General features: G+C 46.4%; 1 protein-coding gene across 12 annotated transcripts in view; it reads left to right on the forward strand.

The window, feature by feature from the left end:
• Nucleotides 1–17164, forward strand: part of MAP7D3 (MAP7 domain containing 3) — a 221366-nt gene that overhangs the window by 176122 nt on the left and 28080 nt on the right. For 11 of the 12 annotated variants that reach the window (XM_063937437.1, XM_063937438.1, XM_063937440.1 and 8 more), the window contains 3 exons: nucleotides 3053–3233; nucleotides 9824–9928; nucleotides 11773–11826. In XM_063937437.1, the coding sequence (XP_063793507.1) occupies nucleotides 3053–3233; nucleotides 9824–9928; nucleotides 11773–11826 (340 nt within the window). The remainder of the gene's footprint in view (nucleotides 1–3052; nucleotides 3234–9823; nucleotides 9929–11772; nucleotides 11827–17164) is intronic. The other variant, XM_063937439.1, reaches the window with a different exon arrangement.

Here is a 17164-nt window from a genome sequence, read left to right on the forward strand (position 1 = left end):
CAGGACCCAGACGATGGTTCTCTCTCCGGAGGTTCAACTGTCCCTACCCTAACTGGGTAGCTCCAGACAGCGTGCTTGGAAAAGAGGTGGCCCTTCTGGATTGGGGGGTACTTGCCACAGATGCCAGTCTCCGCGGATGGCATGCAGTGACCGGACAACACTCCTTTCAGAAAGTTGCTTACCACTCAATGTCCTGGAGTTACGTGCTGTCTACAGGGCACTCACTCTAGTCACTGATCTAGTCCGACAATGCCACGGCGGTAGCCATCAGGGCGACACTCGCAGTTGGTTGGCGATGTAGAAAGTGACTCACATTCACCGGTGGGCCGAACACAACTTTCCAGCCATCTCCGCAGTCTTCATCCCAGGGATACTCAACTGGGAAGCAGACTTCCTCAGCAGTCAAGACGTACACGCTTGCAAGTGGTCTCTACACCCAGAGGTCTTCTAGCTCCTGGTGTGCAAATAGGGCCAACCGGACATTGACCTCATGGCCTCCAGACACAACCACAAGGTTCCAGTGTACGGATTCAAGACGAAAGATCCCAAAGCAGCCTTCGTGGACGCTCTGGCCTCGAGGGGGACCTTCCGTCTGCCATACATCTTCCCTCCAGTCTCACGTCTTCCGTGGGTCCTTTGGATGTTCAAGCAAGAAAGAGGCACCGTCCTGTTGGTAACTCCAACATGGCCCAAGAGTCATTGGTTCTCATATCTACAGTCTCTCCATAGATGCTTCCTCTCCACCCAGATCTAGCCCATCTGTCTTTGATGGCGTGGCTCTTGAGTCATCCGTCTTAAGGTCCAAAGGTTTATCTCACTCTGTGGTCCAGACCATACTCAGAGCGCAGAAGCCATACTCTGCCCATACCTATTAATGTTTGTGGCATACATACTTCCAGTGGTGCACTGCAAAACACTGATCCTATGTGTTTTAGAATTTCCCAAATCCTTGCCTTTCTTCAAGCTGGATTTGGATCTCGGACTCCGTCTGACCTATCTGAAAGTGCACGTCTCTACTCTGTCAGTCTGGTTCCCTCGAAGGATTGCTCCATTGCCAGATGTTCGCACCTTTCACTAAGGTGTCCTCCGTGTTCAGCTCTCCTTTGTCCCTCCAGTGACTCCATGGGATTTGTCAATGGTTCTCCAAGCACTTCAGGACCCTCTGTTTGAACGGGTGTAGTACGGCTGACCGGCGGTCTCCTGACCGCCAGTCAGCTTACCGACACCGGGATCCCGGCAGCATACCGACGCCGGGATCCCGGCGGGGAGGGGCGAGTGCAGCAAGCCCCTTGCGGGCTCGCTGCGCTCGCCACGCTGCGGGCTCGGTGCGCCACGGGTTCTATTCCCACTCTATGGGTGTCGTGGACACCCACGAGTGGAAATAGACCCTGTTGGTCGGCATGCCGACCATCGGGACAGTGACTGCCCGAAGGGTGTCCGATTTGGGGGTGCTCTCTTGTCACTCTCCCTTTCTGATTTTTCATCAGGACAGGGCTGTTCTTCGAACTCAGCCTAGCTACCTTCCCAAGTGGTGTCCCGTTTCCACCTTAACAAAGAGATTGTGGTACCAGCCTTCCACTCCCCAGACCAGGGAGGCTTCTTTGGACGTGGTCCATCTCCTTTGGAACTTTGTAAATTGTACCAGTTCCATCTGGAAATCGTATTCCCTCTTTGTCCTTTATGGCTACCACAGGAGGGGCTGGCCGGGTGACAAAGAGTCTTTGGCCAGATGGCGTTGCATGACTATATCTCTCTTATGCGCAGGCTGACCTACCTGCGCCGGATACAGTCTCTGCTCATTCTACTCGTTCTGTGGCTCCCTCTTGGGCAGTCCACTCTGGTGCGTCTGCTGAAGTGGTCTTCAGTTCACACCTTTCCCAGATTTTATGCCTTTTGATACTTTGCTTCCAGGATGCTTCATTAGGATGCCAGATTCTCCTATCCGCTCAGAAGCGCCCCCTCCCTTGAACTGCTTTTGGACGTCTCCATTGTCACCCTATGGAACATGAAGAGGAAAAGGAATTATTGTAGACTTACATTGGTTAACTCTTTCTTCAAGGTCCATAGAGTCCACAGGGCACCCGCCCTGACGAACTTGGCTTCTTTTGGTCTCTTTTCCTTGGCCACAGGTTCCCTCCTCCTGTCTGTGAGCATGTGTTCTTGTGTGTGCCACGTTTTCCTTCTTTCCTATCCTGCTCTTTCCTTGAGCTTGTTGACAAAACTGAAGAGCATGAGTATGGAGGTGGGGTATATTGGGGGAAGGACTAGAGCAGCTTGGGATACCTAAAAGCTTAACTGTGGACCAAATAAACCTTGAAGAAAGAGCATTAACCAAAGTAAGTGTACCATAACTCTCCTTTTCGCTCACAAAAAGTTTGCTATATATGCAGTATAAGGAATCTATTCTAATAGAAGGGACAGAGGGGGAGTAGACAATAGTAATGCCACAATCAAGTACTTACTGTCTGAGAAGATCAATGTTTTGGCTGGTATCTGAGCACACAACTGTGGTGCTGTTTTTTGGGTCCCAACTGGAACAATTTCCACTATGAGAGAGGACTGTCAGCTGAAGGATGCTGATAATGTCACCCGTCAGCATGCTACAGACATCCCCAGCTGAGACGGAGGTAAAATATTTCAGCAGCCTTCACAAAAGCTGAGGGTCTACAAAAGCGGATGGCTTCTAGAGCACTTGAAGATTGAGGCAGCCAATGGTGGGGGGGCGTGACCTGAGTACCATTAGCTTATTTCAAAGTGCAATGGCTCCTCGTGACACCTGCTATACTTAGTGTTCCGTGTCACCCATTGGATGATGGAGAAGTAAACATCTGATTAAATGTTGTTTTTGTATATTAATTTACTATGCTATATTGTGTCTGGCATCAGAGCACTGTAGTCGCAGCTGGTATCTGGCTGACGTGGTTGAAGTGCCTGCCCTTATTCTGCTTCTTCAACCAAAAGGGAGCTGTGGAAAGCAGGACTGCTGTAATTTATTTACTTGCAGCTTTCATATACAATGGGAGGTCTTTAAATGATAATTTCCATTTGACAGGATAAAACAGGAAGAAATGGCTCGCATAGCAGAAGAGGAGAAGCAGAGACTGAAAGAGGAGGCCATATTATTAGAGGAAAAGAGAAAGCTGGAGAGAGAGGAAGAAGAACGAATCGCTCAAGAAGAAAAGCTCCTCCGAGACCTAGAGGAACAAGACCGACTTGTGGAGCTTCAACAACAGGTAGACAAAATTATATAGGATTAATAGGTTATCTGTGTTTGATTATATCACTAATGCGATGTTCTTTGTGAAGAGATCACAGTGGGGTTATTTCAGATCTGATCACTTGTCTGCGTTTTTTTGCTGCCCTGCGATCAGATAGTCGCCGCCTACGGGGGCAGGGGAAATGCTTGTGCAAGTGTGCGATCGCTTCGTTAGCAGAGCTGCACAAAAAACAGTTTGTGCAGTCTCTGCGCAGCCCATGACTTACTCAGCCGCTGCGATTGAATCCTCCTGATCGGGCCGTAGCTCTGCGTTTTTCCGGACACTCCCAGAAAACGGTCAATTGCCATCCACAAACAGCCTCTTCATGTCAATCTCCTTGCGAACGCCTGTGCGACTGGATCCTTTGCACCATCCCGTCGCAGGGCGCCGATCCCCATAGCAGCCATCCAACGTGTCGGCGCAGTGCGGCTCAGACGCATGCGCAGTTCAGATCTGATCGCACGCTGTGCGAAAACGCACAGTAACGATCAGATCTGAATTACCCCCTATATTCTGTGGCAATGCTTCTATTTCAAGTAACCTGCTTATTACTGCTGAGAATATTTGAGGCTTCATCTCAGTTATTTCGGTTTTGTACCATCATATTTCTTGCTAACTGCTTATAATCCTGCATATTTACATTGCAATGATAAAAGGTCAGATATATTCTATAACTGTTTGGAGTGGCAGGCAGGGCTTCAGCCTTATACATGATACAGCATGGCAGAGAATGTGATATATATCATATAGTGTATATAGTACTCAGTCTCTCCCTCTCATTAGGCACTGTCCCCTCTGCCTTCAAGCATGCGCTCATCTCTCCTGTTCTTAAAAAACCTACCCTTGATCCAAACACTCTCTCCAACTACCGACCCATCTCTCTTCTCCCTTTTGCCTCCAAACTCCTTGAGCGTATTGTCTACAACTGCCTTACTTCCTTTCTTTCCTCACACTCGCTGCTTGAGCCATTTCAGTCTGGCTACCGTCCTCTCCACTTCACTGTAACTGCCCTTTCAAAAGTCTGCAATGACCTCCATGCTGCTAAATCTAAGGGCCACTACTCCCTACTTATTCTTCTTGAGCTCTCTGCTGCTTTTGACACTGTGGAGCACCCTCTCCTACTGCAAATCCTTCACTCCATTGGTCTACGTGATACTGCCCTCTCTTGACTGTCTTCATACCTTTCTGACCATTCATTCTCTGTCTCCTCTTATGACTCCACCTCCCCCTCACTTCCACTAACTGTAAGTGTGTCCCAATTGTCTGTCCTTGGTCCTCTTCTTTTCGCTCTCTATACGTCCTCACTAGGTAAGCTCATTAGTTCTTTTGATTTCCAATATCATCTCTATGCTGATGACACTCAAATCTATCTTTCCTCTCCAGACCTCTCCCCTGCTCTCCTTACTCGTATCTCCAACTGTCTCTCTGCTATCTCTGGATGTACCAGCGCTTTCTTAAACTTAACATATCTAAGACCGAGCTAATCATATCCCATCCCTCCCGCATAACCTCACCTCCCACAATCTCATTATGTATTGATGGCACTACTATCTCCTCTAGCTCCCAAGTGCGCTGTCTTGGAGTAATCCTTGACTACTTCCTCTCCTTCAAACCACACATTCGTCACCTCTCACAAACCTGCCGTTTTCATTTAAAAAATATTTCCATGATCAGACTTTTTCTGACCCAGTATGCTACCAAGACCCTAATCCACTCACTGGTCATCTTCAGACTGGACTACTGTAATCTCCTCCTGACTGGCATTCCTGACAAACACCTCTCTCCACTCCAGTCTATCCTCAATGCTGCTGCCCGGCTCATTTTCCTCACCAAACGCACTACGTCCACCTCTCCTCTCTTACAAGACCTTCACTGGCTCCCCTTCCTGTTCAGAATCCATTTCAAGCCTCTCACACTTACTTACAAAGCCCTCGCCCACTCCTCTCCCATTTACATCTCTGACATTATCTCCCTTTAGACTCCCACCCGTCCTCTTCGCTCTGCTAATGTACGCCGACTCTCCTGCCTACTGATTACTTCCTCGCAGTCCTACCTTCCAAGATTTTTCACGTGCTGCTCCATTTCTCTGGAATTCCCTACCTCTCCCCCTCAGACTCTCCACCTCTCTACAAAACTTCAAACGGGCTCTCAAGACCCACTTCTTCACCAAACCCAGCCAAATCTCATCCTAACCATGTGTTCCATGCTCTCTATGTACCCCGTCTGTGTCACCCCAGTCTGTCTACCCCTCCACTTTAGAGTGTAAGCTCTCACGAGTAGGGCCCTCTTCCCTCATGTGCTTATCCTTTTTCTTACTTTAATAACCTTCAACTGTACCAAATCCAGCAGGCTTCTGCCACCTGTTACTTATTCCAGTGTAATCTGCTGATGTAGCTATGTATATTTACCCTGTATTTGTCCTATATTGTCTTTAACTGTAAGTTGCTGTTTTGATTATTTGTTTATGTACTCTGTAATTGGGTGCTGCAAACCCTTGTGGCGCCATATAAATAAAGGATAATAATAAATACTAGTGATTAATGGACTGATCCCTCAACATACTTAGTTATGTATGATGATTCCGTTTAGCATGCATTGTATTTCTTTAATTGAATACACAAGCAAATTCCTGAAAATACATTTACACATTGTAAAATAGATTATAGATGTCAGGCCGACCATCTAAACATTAAATTACTATCTGAAAAATATTCAAATAGAAAGTGACTGTGAGTGCAATCAGGTGCAGCCTGTCAGAAACTCCTTGAAGGTATCCTTCACCCTTCACCAGTGCAAATCAGAAAATAAAATTGGAGATTACTAAACCATCGCTCCTGAATGTGATGTATATTCACTTAGTTCCACACAATAACTCCGTTTTTACATTTGACCAGTCATAGGGTACACAAGCAGAGAAGAAACATACCGTATATATTCGAGTATAAGCCGACTTTTTCAGCACCTTTATTTGTTCTGAAAAAGCCACTTCGGCTTATATTCGAGTCAGTTGTAGGAGGGACATGGAGGGCACAGCGTGTGGCTCTCCTGTGTCCCTGGCGACAGCGGCGTGTGTGTGTTAAAGGAAGTGCACGAACCGGCACTTCCTTTAACACACACACACAAGCCGCTATCTGGCACATCTGGCACTGTGGGGCATATCTGGCAGCATGAGGACATATCTGACACTGTGGGACATAGCTGGCACTGTGGGGCATATCTGGCAGCATGAGGGCATATCTGGCACTGTGGGGCATATCTGGCACTGTGAGGCATATCTGGCAGCATGAGGGCATATCTGGCACTGTGGGGCATATCTGGCACTGTGGGGCATAGCTGGCACATCTGGCACTGTGGGGCATAGCTGGCACATCTGGCACTGTGGGGCATATCTGGCAGCATGAGAGCATATCTGGCACTGTGGGGTATATCTGGCAGCATGAGGGCATATCTGGCAGCATGAGGGCATATCTGGCACTGTGGGGCATATCTGGCACTGTGGGGTGTATCTGGCAGCATGAGGGCATATCTGGCACTGTGGGGGCATATCTGGCAGTATGAGGGCATATCTGGCACTGAGGGCTGTGTACGGCTAGAGCTGCATTTGCCACCCTAGTCTTATACTCGAGTCAATAAGTTTTCCCAGATTTTTGTGGTAAATTTAGGTGCCTCGGCTTATATTCGGGTCGACTTATACTCGAGTATATACGGTAGTAGTGAAGGACAGTTTAATATAGCACATTAAAACATTAGAACAATTAATACAAAGGCAATCACCTGCTAGACTGCAGGGATGGACTGAAAAGCAGTATCTTTATTGCAAGAGGTATCCGGGTTAGTTTCAAACAGTGGATAATTGCCACAGATGTTGGAACTGCACAATAACGGTTCTATACAGCATAAAGGTGTTGTAAAGGGGATCCCAAAACTTCACCACACCATGCCCGCTGCCGTTGTGTGGTCACACCGCTGGATCCAACCTGAACGCCTCCTCACCAAGGCGTTTCTACCCCTACTGGGGTCTTTATCAAGGTGTAAATAACAAATGCAGCGGACATGGTGTGGTGAAGTCTTGGGATCCCCTTCACGATACCATCACATTCAGGAGCGCTGGTTAAGTAATCTCCAATTTTATTTTCTGAGTAAATTACTATAATGCATTAACAGAATACAGCAGGAGAAAAGAGAATAATGTATCATGAGCTCTGGTCGGTATCATTTCAGGGTTATATCTAATAAATGTTCATATTACTTTTATAAAGTATGTTCTCCATTCTGACTATATACTGTATGTCATGTAAATACACTGGCATGTAATCACGAGTACTATAATGATGGAAGTTGCCAAAATGACCTATGACATTTGGCTTGAGTAACGGAATCTGGAGATGTTCAGATGGAGCTGGCTGTGACTTTTCCTTCCTTGGCTTCCTTATTGTTGCTGAATCTGTCGACTCGCCAACAGTGATGATAGACCACATTCTTATAGGGAAGAGAGCGGTTTACGAATAAGGACAGTCTGGCATAGGGTAGGAAATGCCGTCGCTCTGGATACTAGCGTTCAGAAGATCAACTGCGGCATCCATACAATCCCGACATGGGGAATTACCTTACCCCAATGCCACCCTAACCTTCCCTTCCCCAGCGGTGCCTAAACCGAACGCCTCCCTTCCCATAGCCTAACCATAACCCCTCCTCCCCACAGCCTAACCCTCACCCGGCATTTTGATCAATGTCAGGATTTTGGCGTCGGGATTTCGACCAGATCCCCAGGGGAGATCCAGCTTATTGCCATTACTTCTCCAGGCAAGGAACAACAGTCCATTTAGTATTGCGAGACATTGATAAAAGTAAACTGACATTTGTTGCAACTCCTCTTATAAAGGGAATCTCATATTGTTAGCCATTAATGCAGCGCATGCACTCAAGGACTTTAGTGATACAAATTGGGCGAAAACTAAGACACTTGGTGCTAAATGTAATAACCTCAGAGTTGCCGCAGATGTGGGACTTTGTGCGAGCCTGACCGTTTTTTTTTAAAGCAGCAAGGTTGCTTTGCCTTGTAAATGATTGCTGCTTTAAAAAATGGGCAGACTTGTATTGTTGCAGGAAGGTAGATCGTTCCCTACACGCATTGCACTCCTGTTTTACTTTTCTAGTAGTTTGATGGGGACATACTGTAGCAACGAATATAATTTTCTGTTATAGGGAGTGGAAAGCAGGACGTCAGTGTAGGAAATACTGACTGTTTAGATAAGGACAGGTTGTCTAAAGCTGAAAAGCTTTATATTCACAGCTTATAGCAGGTTATCCTTTCATTTCACATGGAGATCAAAAGTGATTGAATTTTTTGTTTTGTTTTGCAGAAGTTGATTGAAAGATATGGTAATGATCCCCTTCTGTAGAGCAGACTGCATACAGTGTGGTAATGAAAGCTGGGTACACATCAGACGATATATCGGGCACATCATCTGATGTGTACTTCCGCCACATGCTCCCATGGGTCGTTTGCTGGGTCATCCCTTCTGGCATACTGCACGCACAATGGGATGACCCTGGCAATGATGGGATGCAGGTGAATGCATCCATGAACAATATATTGCGCGGCCATGCAATATGTCGTTCAGTGTGTATGGAACGACCGATGTATCATTACATCGGTCGTCCCGTCTGGCAGGAACCACATCATTCGATGTGTGCCCAGCTTAAGTCACTGTGTACTCAGTTGAAGTTTGGTCCATTTGCTTGATCCTGTTTTAGCCATCCCAAAATATCTATTTGCCTCTTTAATGGAGACCAGAGTTCTCATGAGTTTTAGGTAATATTTCTGCCCCCAGATTTTCCGGCAGGATAATACTGGAGTGTATTTATCTCCCTATATGTGCAGCCAGGTCATATCCCCAAATCGTTATAATTTACTCTAGTGCTTCTCCACTCTTCCTTAGGGACCAGTAATCGTACATGATTTCAGGACAGCTGGGATGATTAGTGCTGCATGTTTTCAGCGTCAAAGGGTCTGAATGCAGCTACTATATTTCACTGGCTGTCCAAAGGATGATGTGTATGAGAAAACAAGAATATACTGAGTTAGAAATACATAGAGCCCAAATTTTGAAACACTGATTCTACAGCACTCACTATGGTGTGTGTGTGTCCACTGTTCTCAAGCTTACACCATAACCCTTGAGTTTTAAAGGAGCTATTGAGGTTTAGGTGGGATAATCCCCCTCCTCCCCTGGTACTATCTTAATGCATCCACATATTTTTGTACTGGTAGTGAACTTAGTGATCAAGTTTAGATGTCCACAGAGCAGGGGTGTCCAGCCAGTAGAGCAGGTTGTCTTCCCTGCCATGGTGTTGAATACTTAGTTACTGTAACTATTTACACTTTAGGAACTTTCCAGACTTATTAGACACCACAGACAGCACCAGTGGAAGGAGTCGCACCACCACAAGGGTTTTACAGGGGTCACAACCCTTGTGAGGAAGATGTTTTGAATAAGTCCTGTTAAAAGCTATTACTGAACTCAGTAAATTTGTTCAATATTAGATTTTTCATTTGTTTTAAGAGAGAAGAAGCAGAGGCCAAAGCTCTTGAAGAAGCTGAGAAGCAAAGACTAGAACGGGAAAAAATCATGCAGCAAAATATGCAGGAAAGACTTGAACGAAAAAAGGTATACGTGTCCCATGAAGATGGTGAGCCAGTGGTTCTCCGCCTCAACCCTCAGGTTTTTCCAACAGGTCACAGTTTGAGGATTTCTGTCTGTTGGAGCGGGTGGGATAATTACTGACCCAGCAACACAGATTAACTCACCGGTACATGATTAAAGAAACATGGCCTGTTGGGGGTACTTAAGGACTGGAGTTGAGAACCCTTGTTGTAGTCGAAAAAGGAACAACCATGAACACTGTAGTTGTTGTACATTGTGTAGGGTTCATCTCCCATTTTCCTCCACCAGTCAGTGGAGCTTTCAGGGGAATGATGTTAGCAGTGCAGAAACTGGTGTGTATTGCTCTGTATTCTATTCACTTTTTATTTTTATCTATTGGACTTAAAATGCAATTTGTCAAATTGTATACTCTCCTACACATTGGTTATTGTTATTTTATTACAGACCTTGACAAATTTAGAAACTAGAAATTTTCTTATTACATTTATATTTAAGCGGTGTAGAAATGAAGGGTGGAGTTTTGGTAGGTGACACATTCATAGCATAGAATATCATTCAATAGTAAAAGAAATCCCAGCATATTAAACACAGTTTGTACTTAAAACATTATTTAACTGCATCAGCCTGGTACCTACTACCATGCACTGCCCCGAAGATGGTACATGCAGTCTGGGTCTCCACCGCACGATGAGTGCTTGCCAGCCGGTGCCCTCCACCGCACGATGAGTGCTTGCCAGCCGGTGCCCTCCACCGCACGATGACGTAACATTCCGCTCAGGGCAACCATTATTACTATTACACGATGGGCAATTTGCCTCTCTTCAACCTGAAATACTATGTTACTATATGTTACTATTGCTACTGTGTGTAGACACGCTCTTGCTGCCAAAGTATTCATACAAATGCTGAGCATTACAGGGCTGATGTAGAGTTAGTGTCAAAATGAACGTGAATCCCTCAAAAGAAAAGTGCATGGAAACAGTGGATTTCTGAACATATGCAGGACATGTACTACAAGTCATCATCCATGTGTGTGCTTGCATCTCTAACAGATGTAACTCATAAACCTCCTAACATGCATCCTTACTGGTCGGCATATGTCTCATTTGTCTGAACATGTCCTCACTGAATTCTGCCTGCTAAAGAAAACCCCTTCCCTCCGCCTCTCATAAGGTTTGACATGCGCAAATTGCCTGCAGGTCGGTATCTTGAATGAACACAATTTTCTGGGCATGCCCAGTACGAATTTACACGAGCTATACTGGTGCAGTACTCTTTATCAGACCCATATGCCTGTAAGGGATAAATGTTGGAAGCTGAACAATATGCACTAGAGATGGGATTGTTATCTGCAGCCAGTGAGCAGGTCAGGGGAGGTCTCTGCATAGGGCACTTCTTGCTGCATTGGTGACTAAGAACACTGCAATTACTAAATTGCAGAGGAACTAATTTATAGGTTTTAAACTTACAGCATCATTTTTTTAAAACGTTTCCATAAATTTCTGCGTCATTTTCGTATTAACAATTACACTTTCCTGTAATTACTGTTGAATTACGCTTAGGCATTAAGTATCTCTACTCTAAATAGGGACATAACTGATACTCTAGTGCATATTCGCATGGATGTGGGATTTGAACATGCTTTTGTTTATGTCTACAAGACACACAGACAACTCCTAAACCTATAGACATGTGCACACGTTCTCCATGAGGTGCAAAATTATGATGTCTATAATACTTTTAGGAAGTTTTCCAATAGTTTAATCTTTGGATTTATTGCCACTTGAATGTCCTTTTCCATTGACTTCCTTTTTTTCTTTTTTTTTTCTTCTTTTTTTTTTTTTAAGAGAATCGAAGAAATAATGAAAAGAACTAGAAAAACTGACCAGATGGATGTCAAAGTGGGTGATATGTCTGGGTGCCTAGTACTCGCATCCTATGTATTATCTAACTTACCTATATAATGGACAAATTGAACAGTTTACAGATGTGTTCTCCTACATCATTGCTGCAGTCATGCCTCTCTCTTGTCATGCCAAGTCCAGTGAGACTCTGCTAGCGTTGGGAATCTTTTTTGCCGGAATTGCGTCTTAGTCGCAACGCTTTGCGGCAAGAACCCACCAGGAGACTGTGCTGATAAATTTGATATGCGGCATGTGTATATTGTGTGTGACTGAGTCTGAACTTTGATACAATTTGCAACAATGTAGCAGCTGCAGTTTTTCCCCGATAAAAGTTTTGTTGTGCTCTGTATGCAGACTCAGTCGCACACAACATACACGTGTCATATATCAAATTAATCTGCAGTCGCCCGGTCTGTCTTAGTGGCATTGCGCTGCAATGAAGGCTGATTTTCTTAAAAAGAAAAGAAAAACGCCTGACATTAGCAGAGATGCACTGGAACTGACTGCTCACTTGCGCCAGGCATCTCGCATTGTGTGGTGTATCAAGGCTAGATGTACGAGGACGCATCTGTTTATTCCATTCATTACATTCCAAACCCCTCTGCCTTATATCTCTTCAGATATCTACATTCAATGTGTCTATCTTTCTAACTTCTTCCCTGGTTTGCTGTCTCAGCGACTACCATTCCCAACACTGTTATTTCTCTTTCATCCACTAGGGGACACTGGAGTCCTATACAGTAGGGGTGTGAAGCCTTGAACTGGAGGTGTGGCACAATCTAAAATTAGCATGGTCTGCACAGCCGGCTCCTCCCCCTTCACATCCCTCCTCCCTCAGTTTGAAAAATTGTGCTGGAGGTAACCGCACGTGGAGCACTTGAGCTCCTGACTAAAAATCTAAAAGGGGCTGCGTAACCCTAATAAAAGGGGGACAAGGCTGCCTGATATCAGAGAGACAAAGATCCCTATTGAAGGGACCTGCCTCTCTCCACAGGAGATCCTCCAAGTCCTTCTAACAGTGAGTACTGGTCGAAGGAAAAAGTAGCTTAGGGGTCCTTCATGTATTTTAATTTATTTTTATAGTGAGCAGGGAGAGACCTTCCTTACTAAAATATCACAAAAAAAAAAAAAAAGCTGCCTCCTTTAATATATCAATGTAATGCTGCCTCCGGTAATATAGCCCCTCATATTGCAGTTACAGCAGCGGGTGCGGGAGCAGAGTGCGGCGCGGAACTTGGCCTTTCCTCCCTGTGAGCAGGGAGGGATGGCAGAGCGGTGCGCTGCACAGCGAGAAGACTGACAGCCGAAGCGGAGCACAGGCGCCGCTACGGGAAACTGTCCAGGCGCGCGCCGGCCAGCGGGTCCGGAGCGCGCCAAATAGTGTCCTCACAGAGCGCCAGAGTGTGGACTCGGCGCGCGCTGGCCAGCGGGAGGGGGCTAGAAATAAAAGTGCTTACATACCGTGAGGAGACATCCGAGGCAGCAGCAAGTGGAGCTCATATAGCTTAATGGCTAGGGTTCCTGACAGCAGCATATTTTTCAAAACAGTCTTGCGGGACATTTAGTGAGGGCCATATTTAATGATTATGGCGCCAGGCTGAGGTAATGGATGGGTCCTCCCCCTCCCCCCAGTAGAGTACATAGGGGAAGTTTGTTTATTAAAGAATTAGCTCCCCCTGCTGAACTGCCTGCATAGTGGATAGTATAATATAGCAGGGAGATCGTTAGGTAACAGCTCCCTCTGCTGGTGAATAATATATATACAGATGAGGATCTCCTGAAAAGTAATCAACTTTACAATTCATATTTTCAAGGGACTTCTGTTTCAAAGATCCTGCAGAAAATACACGGAAGCAAGCGAATACCAACTCTAACATCGTAGCTGATTTACAGTTGGGGTGTGAGGATTGCGAGTCGGCTGGTGTTTGAATTTTTTATTTTTTATTTTTTTTTTAATATAAAATGTTTTTTGTTTTTTTATTATTATTGTTAATTAAAGTAAAGATATTGGCCTGCTCCTTTTATATACGAAAAGGACAGGTAATTCCAGCCGGATCCAATACCTTCGCTTCCGTCATCTCCCAGTCTTTCTCTTCCTAGTTTAAAGGGTGAAAACGCGGCGGGCTACTATGGTACAGGGTTTTCAAAACAACATGTCTAAGGCAACCAAAACCTCCAAGACCTGTTATGTTTGTACGAAATGTAACAAGAAGAGCACGCGGGTTGGCAGCTCCGGGGTGTGCGACTCCTGCTTAAAAAAGGACGCTCCACCTGGGAGCAGTGTTCTGGCTAAGGTATGGGAAGACCACCTTGTTAATAGAATCTCCATGGAGATGGCAGAGTCGCGCAAGCAGCAATCAGAATGGGCTGCGGGATTCTCAAAAACGATGGAGGAATTTCTCATCAGGTTAACGCCGTTCGCACCCGCAGAAACGAGTGTGCGCAAAGCGGTTAAAAGAACTCTCCCTATGATACCAGAATCAGAGGAGGAAGAGGGTTTTCTTTTTGATACGGAGGAAGGTGAGTTAATTGAACCTAACCTAGACGCCGACTTTCCAGAAGAGGACTCGGCAATCTCAGGTCTAGACTCCTTAATTGACGCGGTAAAAGAGATCCTAAGTTTTAAGGACGAGGAAATATGGGAGCCGGAGGATTTCGATTTGTTCGAAACCCAGAAGCCGCGTTCAGCAGTGTTTCCTATTCCTAAATCCCTCCAATCTCAGATAGAGGAGGCTTGGAAACAACCTGACAAACGATTTCAATTTCCGAAACGGTTTCAGGTAACTTATTCCCTACCTAAGGGTGTAATGGACAAGTGGGAGACTCCGCCGGTAGTGGATGCTTCCCTAGGAAGGTTGTCAAAAAAGACAATTTTACCAATTCCTTACGTAACTACTTTAAAGTATGCATCCGACTGTAAAGTTGACACTGCGTTAAAGTCAATTTCTCTAACGTCCTAAGTGGATGCTGGGGACTCCGTAAGGACCATGGGGAATAGCGGCTCCGCAGGAGACTGGGCACAACTAAAGAAAGCTTTAGGACTACCTGGTGTGCACTGGCTCCTCCCTCTATGACCCTCCTCCAGACCTCAGTTAGAATTTGGTGCCCGGCCGAGCTGGATGCACACTAGGGGCTCTCCTGAGCTCCTAGAAAAGAAAGTATATTTTAGGTTTTTTATTTTCAGTGAGATCTGCTGGCAACAGACTCACTGCTACGAGGGACTTAGGGGAGAGAAGCGGACCTACCTGCTTGCAGCTAGCTTGGGCTTCTTAGGCTACTGGACACCATTAGCTCCAGAGGGATCGAACACAGGCCCAGCCTCGGTCGTCCGGAGCCGCGCCGCCGTCCCCCTTGCAGAGCCAGAAGCAAGAAGAACGTCCAGGAAATCGGCGGCAGAAGACTCCGGTCTTCATTAAGGTAGCGCACAGCACTGCAGCTGTGCGCCATTGCTCCCTGTGCACACCACATACTCCGGTCACTGATGGGTGCAGGGCGCTGGGGGGGGCGCCCTGGGCAGCAATTAGAGTACCTTAAAAGTGGCTAATCACACATAATATAGCCTAATAAGCTATATATGTGTAAAATACCCCTGCCACATTATGATTATAAGAGCGGGAGAAGTCCGCCGAAAAAGGGGCGGGGCTATCTCCCTCAGCACACTGGCGCCATTTTCTCTTCACAGTGCAGCTGGAAGACAGCTCCCCAGGCTCTCCCCTGTAGTTTTCAGGCTCAAAGGGTTAAAAAGAGAGGGGGGGCACTAAATTTAGGCGCAAATCTGTGTATTATAGCAGCTATAAGGGAAAAATCACTGTGGGTAGTGTGAATCCCTGCATTATATAGCGCTCTGGTGTGTGCTGGCATACTCTCTCTGTCTCCCCAAAGGACTTTGTGGGGTCCTGTCCTCAGTCAGAGCATTCCCTGTGTGTGTGCGGTGTGTCGGTACGGCTGTGTCGACATGTTTGATGAGGAGGCTTATGTGGAGGCGGAGCAGATGCCGATAAATGTGATGTCACCCCCTGCGGGGTCGACACCTGAGTGGATGGACATGTGGAAGGAATTACGTGACAGTGTCAACTCCTTACATAAAAGGTCTGACGACATAGCAGATGTGGGACAGCCGGCTTCTCAGCCCGTGCCTGCCCAGGCGTCTCAAAAGCCATCAGGGGCCCTAAAACGCCCACTACCTCAGATGGCAGACACAGATGTCGACACGGATACTGACTCCAGTGTCGACGACGATGAGACTACTGTACATTCCAATAGAGCCACCCGTTACATGATTACGGCAATGAAAAATGTGTTGCACATTTCTGATATTACCCCAGGTACCACAAAAAAGGGTATTATGTTTGGGGAGAAAAAGCTTCTAGTGGTTTTTCCCCCATCTGATGAATTGAATGAAGTGTGTGAAGAAGCGTGGGTTTCCCCCGATAAGAAACTGGTAATTTCTAAAAGGTTACTAATGGCGTACCCTTTCCCGCCAGAGGATAGGTCACGTTGGGAGACATCCCCTAGGGTGGATAAAGCGCTCACACGTCTGTCAAAGAAGGTGGCACTACCGTCTCCGGACACGGCTGCCCTAAAGGAGCCTGCAGATAGAATGCAGGAGGCCATCCTGAAGTCTGTATATACACACTCAGGCATTATACTGAGACCAGCTATTGCTTCAGCATGGATGTGCAGTGCTGCAGCTGCGTGGTCAGATTCTCTGTCAGATAACATTGATACCTTAGACAGGGACACTATATTGCTAACCATAGAGCATATTAAAGACGCAGTCTTATACATGAGAGATGCACAGAGGGATATTTGCCGACTGGCATCTAAAATAAACGCAATGTCCATTCTGCCAGGAACTCGGCAGTCGACAGGTGATGCTGATTCTAAAAGGCACATGGAAGTTTTGCCTTACAAGGGTGAGGAGTTGTTTGGGATGGTCTCTCGGACCTCGTTTCCACAGCTACAGCTGGGAAATCAACATTTTGCCCCATGTTCCCTCACAGCCAAAGAAAGCAGGTAGAGGGAAACAGCTGCACCATACAGCCAGTTCCCAGGAACAAAAGTCCTCCCCCGCTTTCTCTAAGTCCACCGCATGACGCTGGGGCTCCACAGGCGGAGCCAGGTACGGTGGGGGCCCGTCTCAAGAATTTCAGCGACCAGTGGGCTCGCTCATTGGTGGATCCCTGGATGCTACAGGTAGTATCTCAGGGGTACAAGCTGGAATTCGAGACGTCTCCCCCTCGCCGTTTCCTCAAATCTGCCTTGCCGACAGCTCCCTCGGACAGGGAGGCAGTGCTGGAGGCAATTCACAAGCTGTATTCGCAGCAGGTGATAG

This window comes from Pseudophryne corroboree, chromosome 8 (assembly GCF_028390025.1).
Source record: "Pseudophryne corroboree isolate aPseCor3 chromosome 8, aPseCor3.hap2, whole genome shotgun sequence".
In the NCBI taxonomy this organism is placed as follows: Eukaryota; Metazoa; Chordata; class Amphibia; order Anura; family Myobatrachidae; genus Pseudophryne; species Pseudophryne corroboree.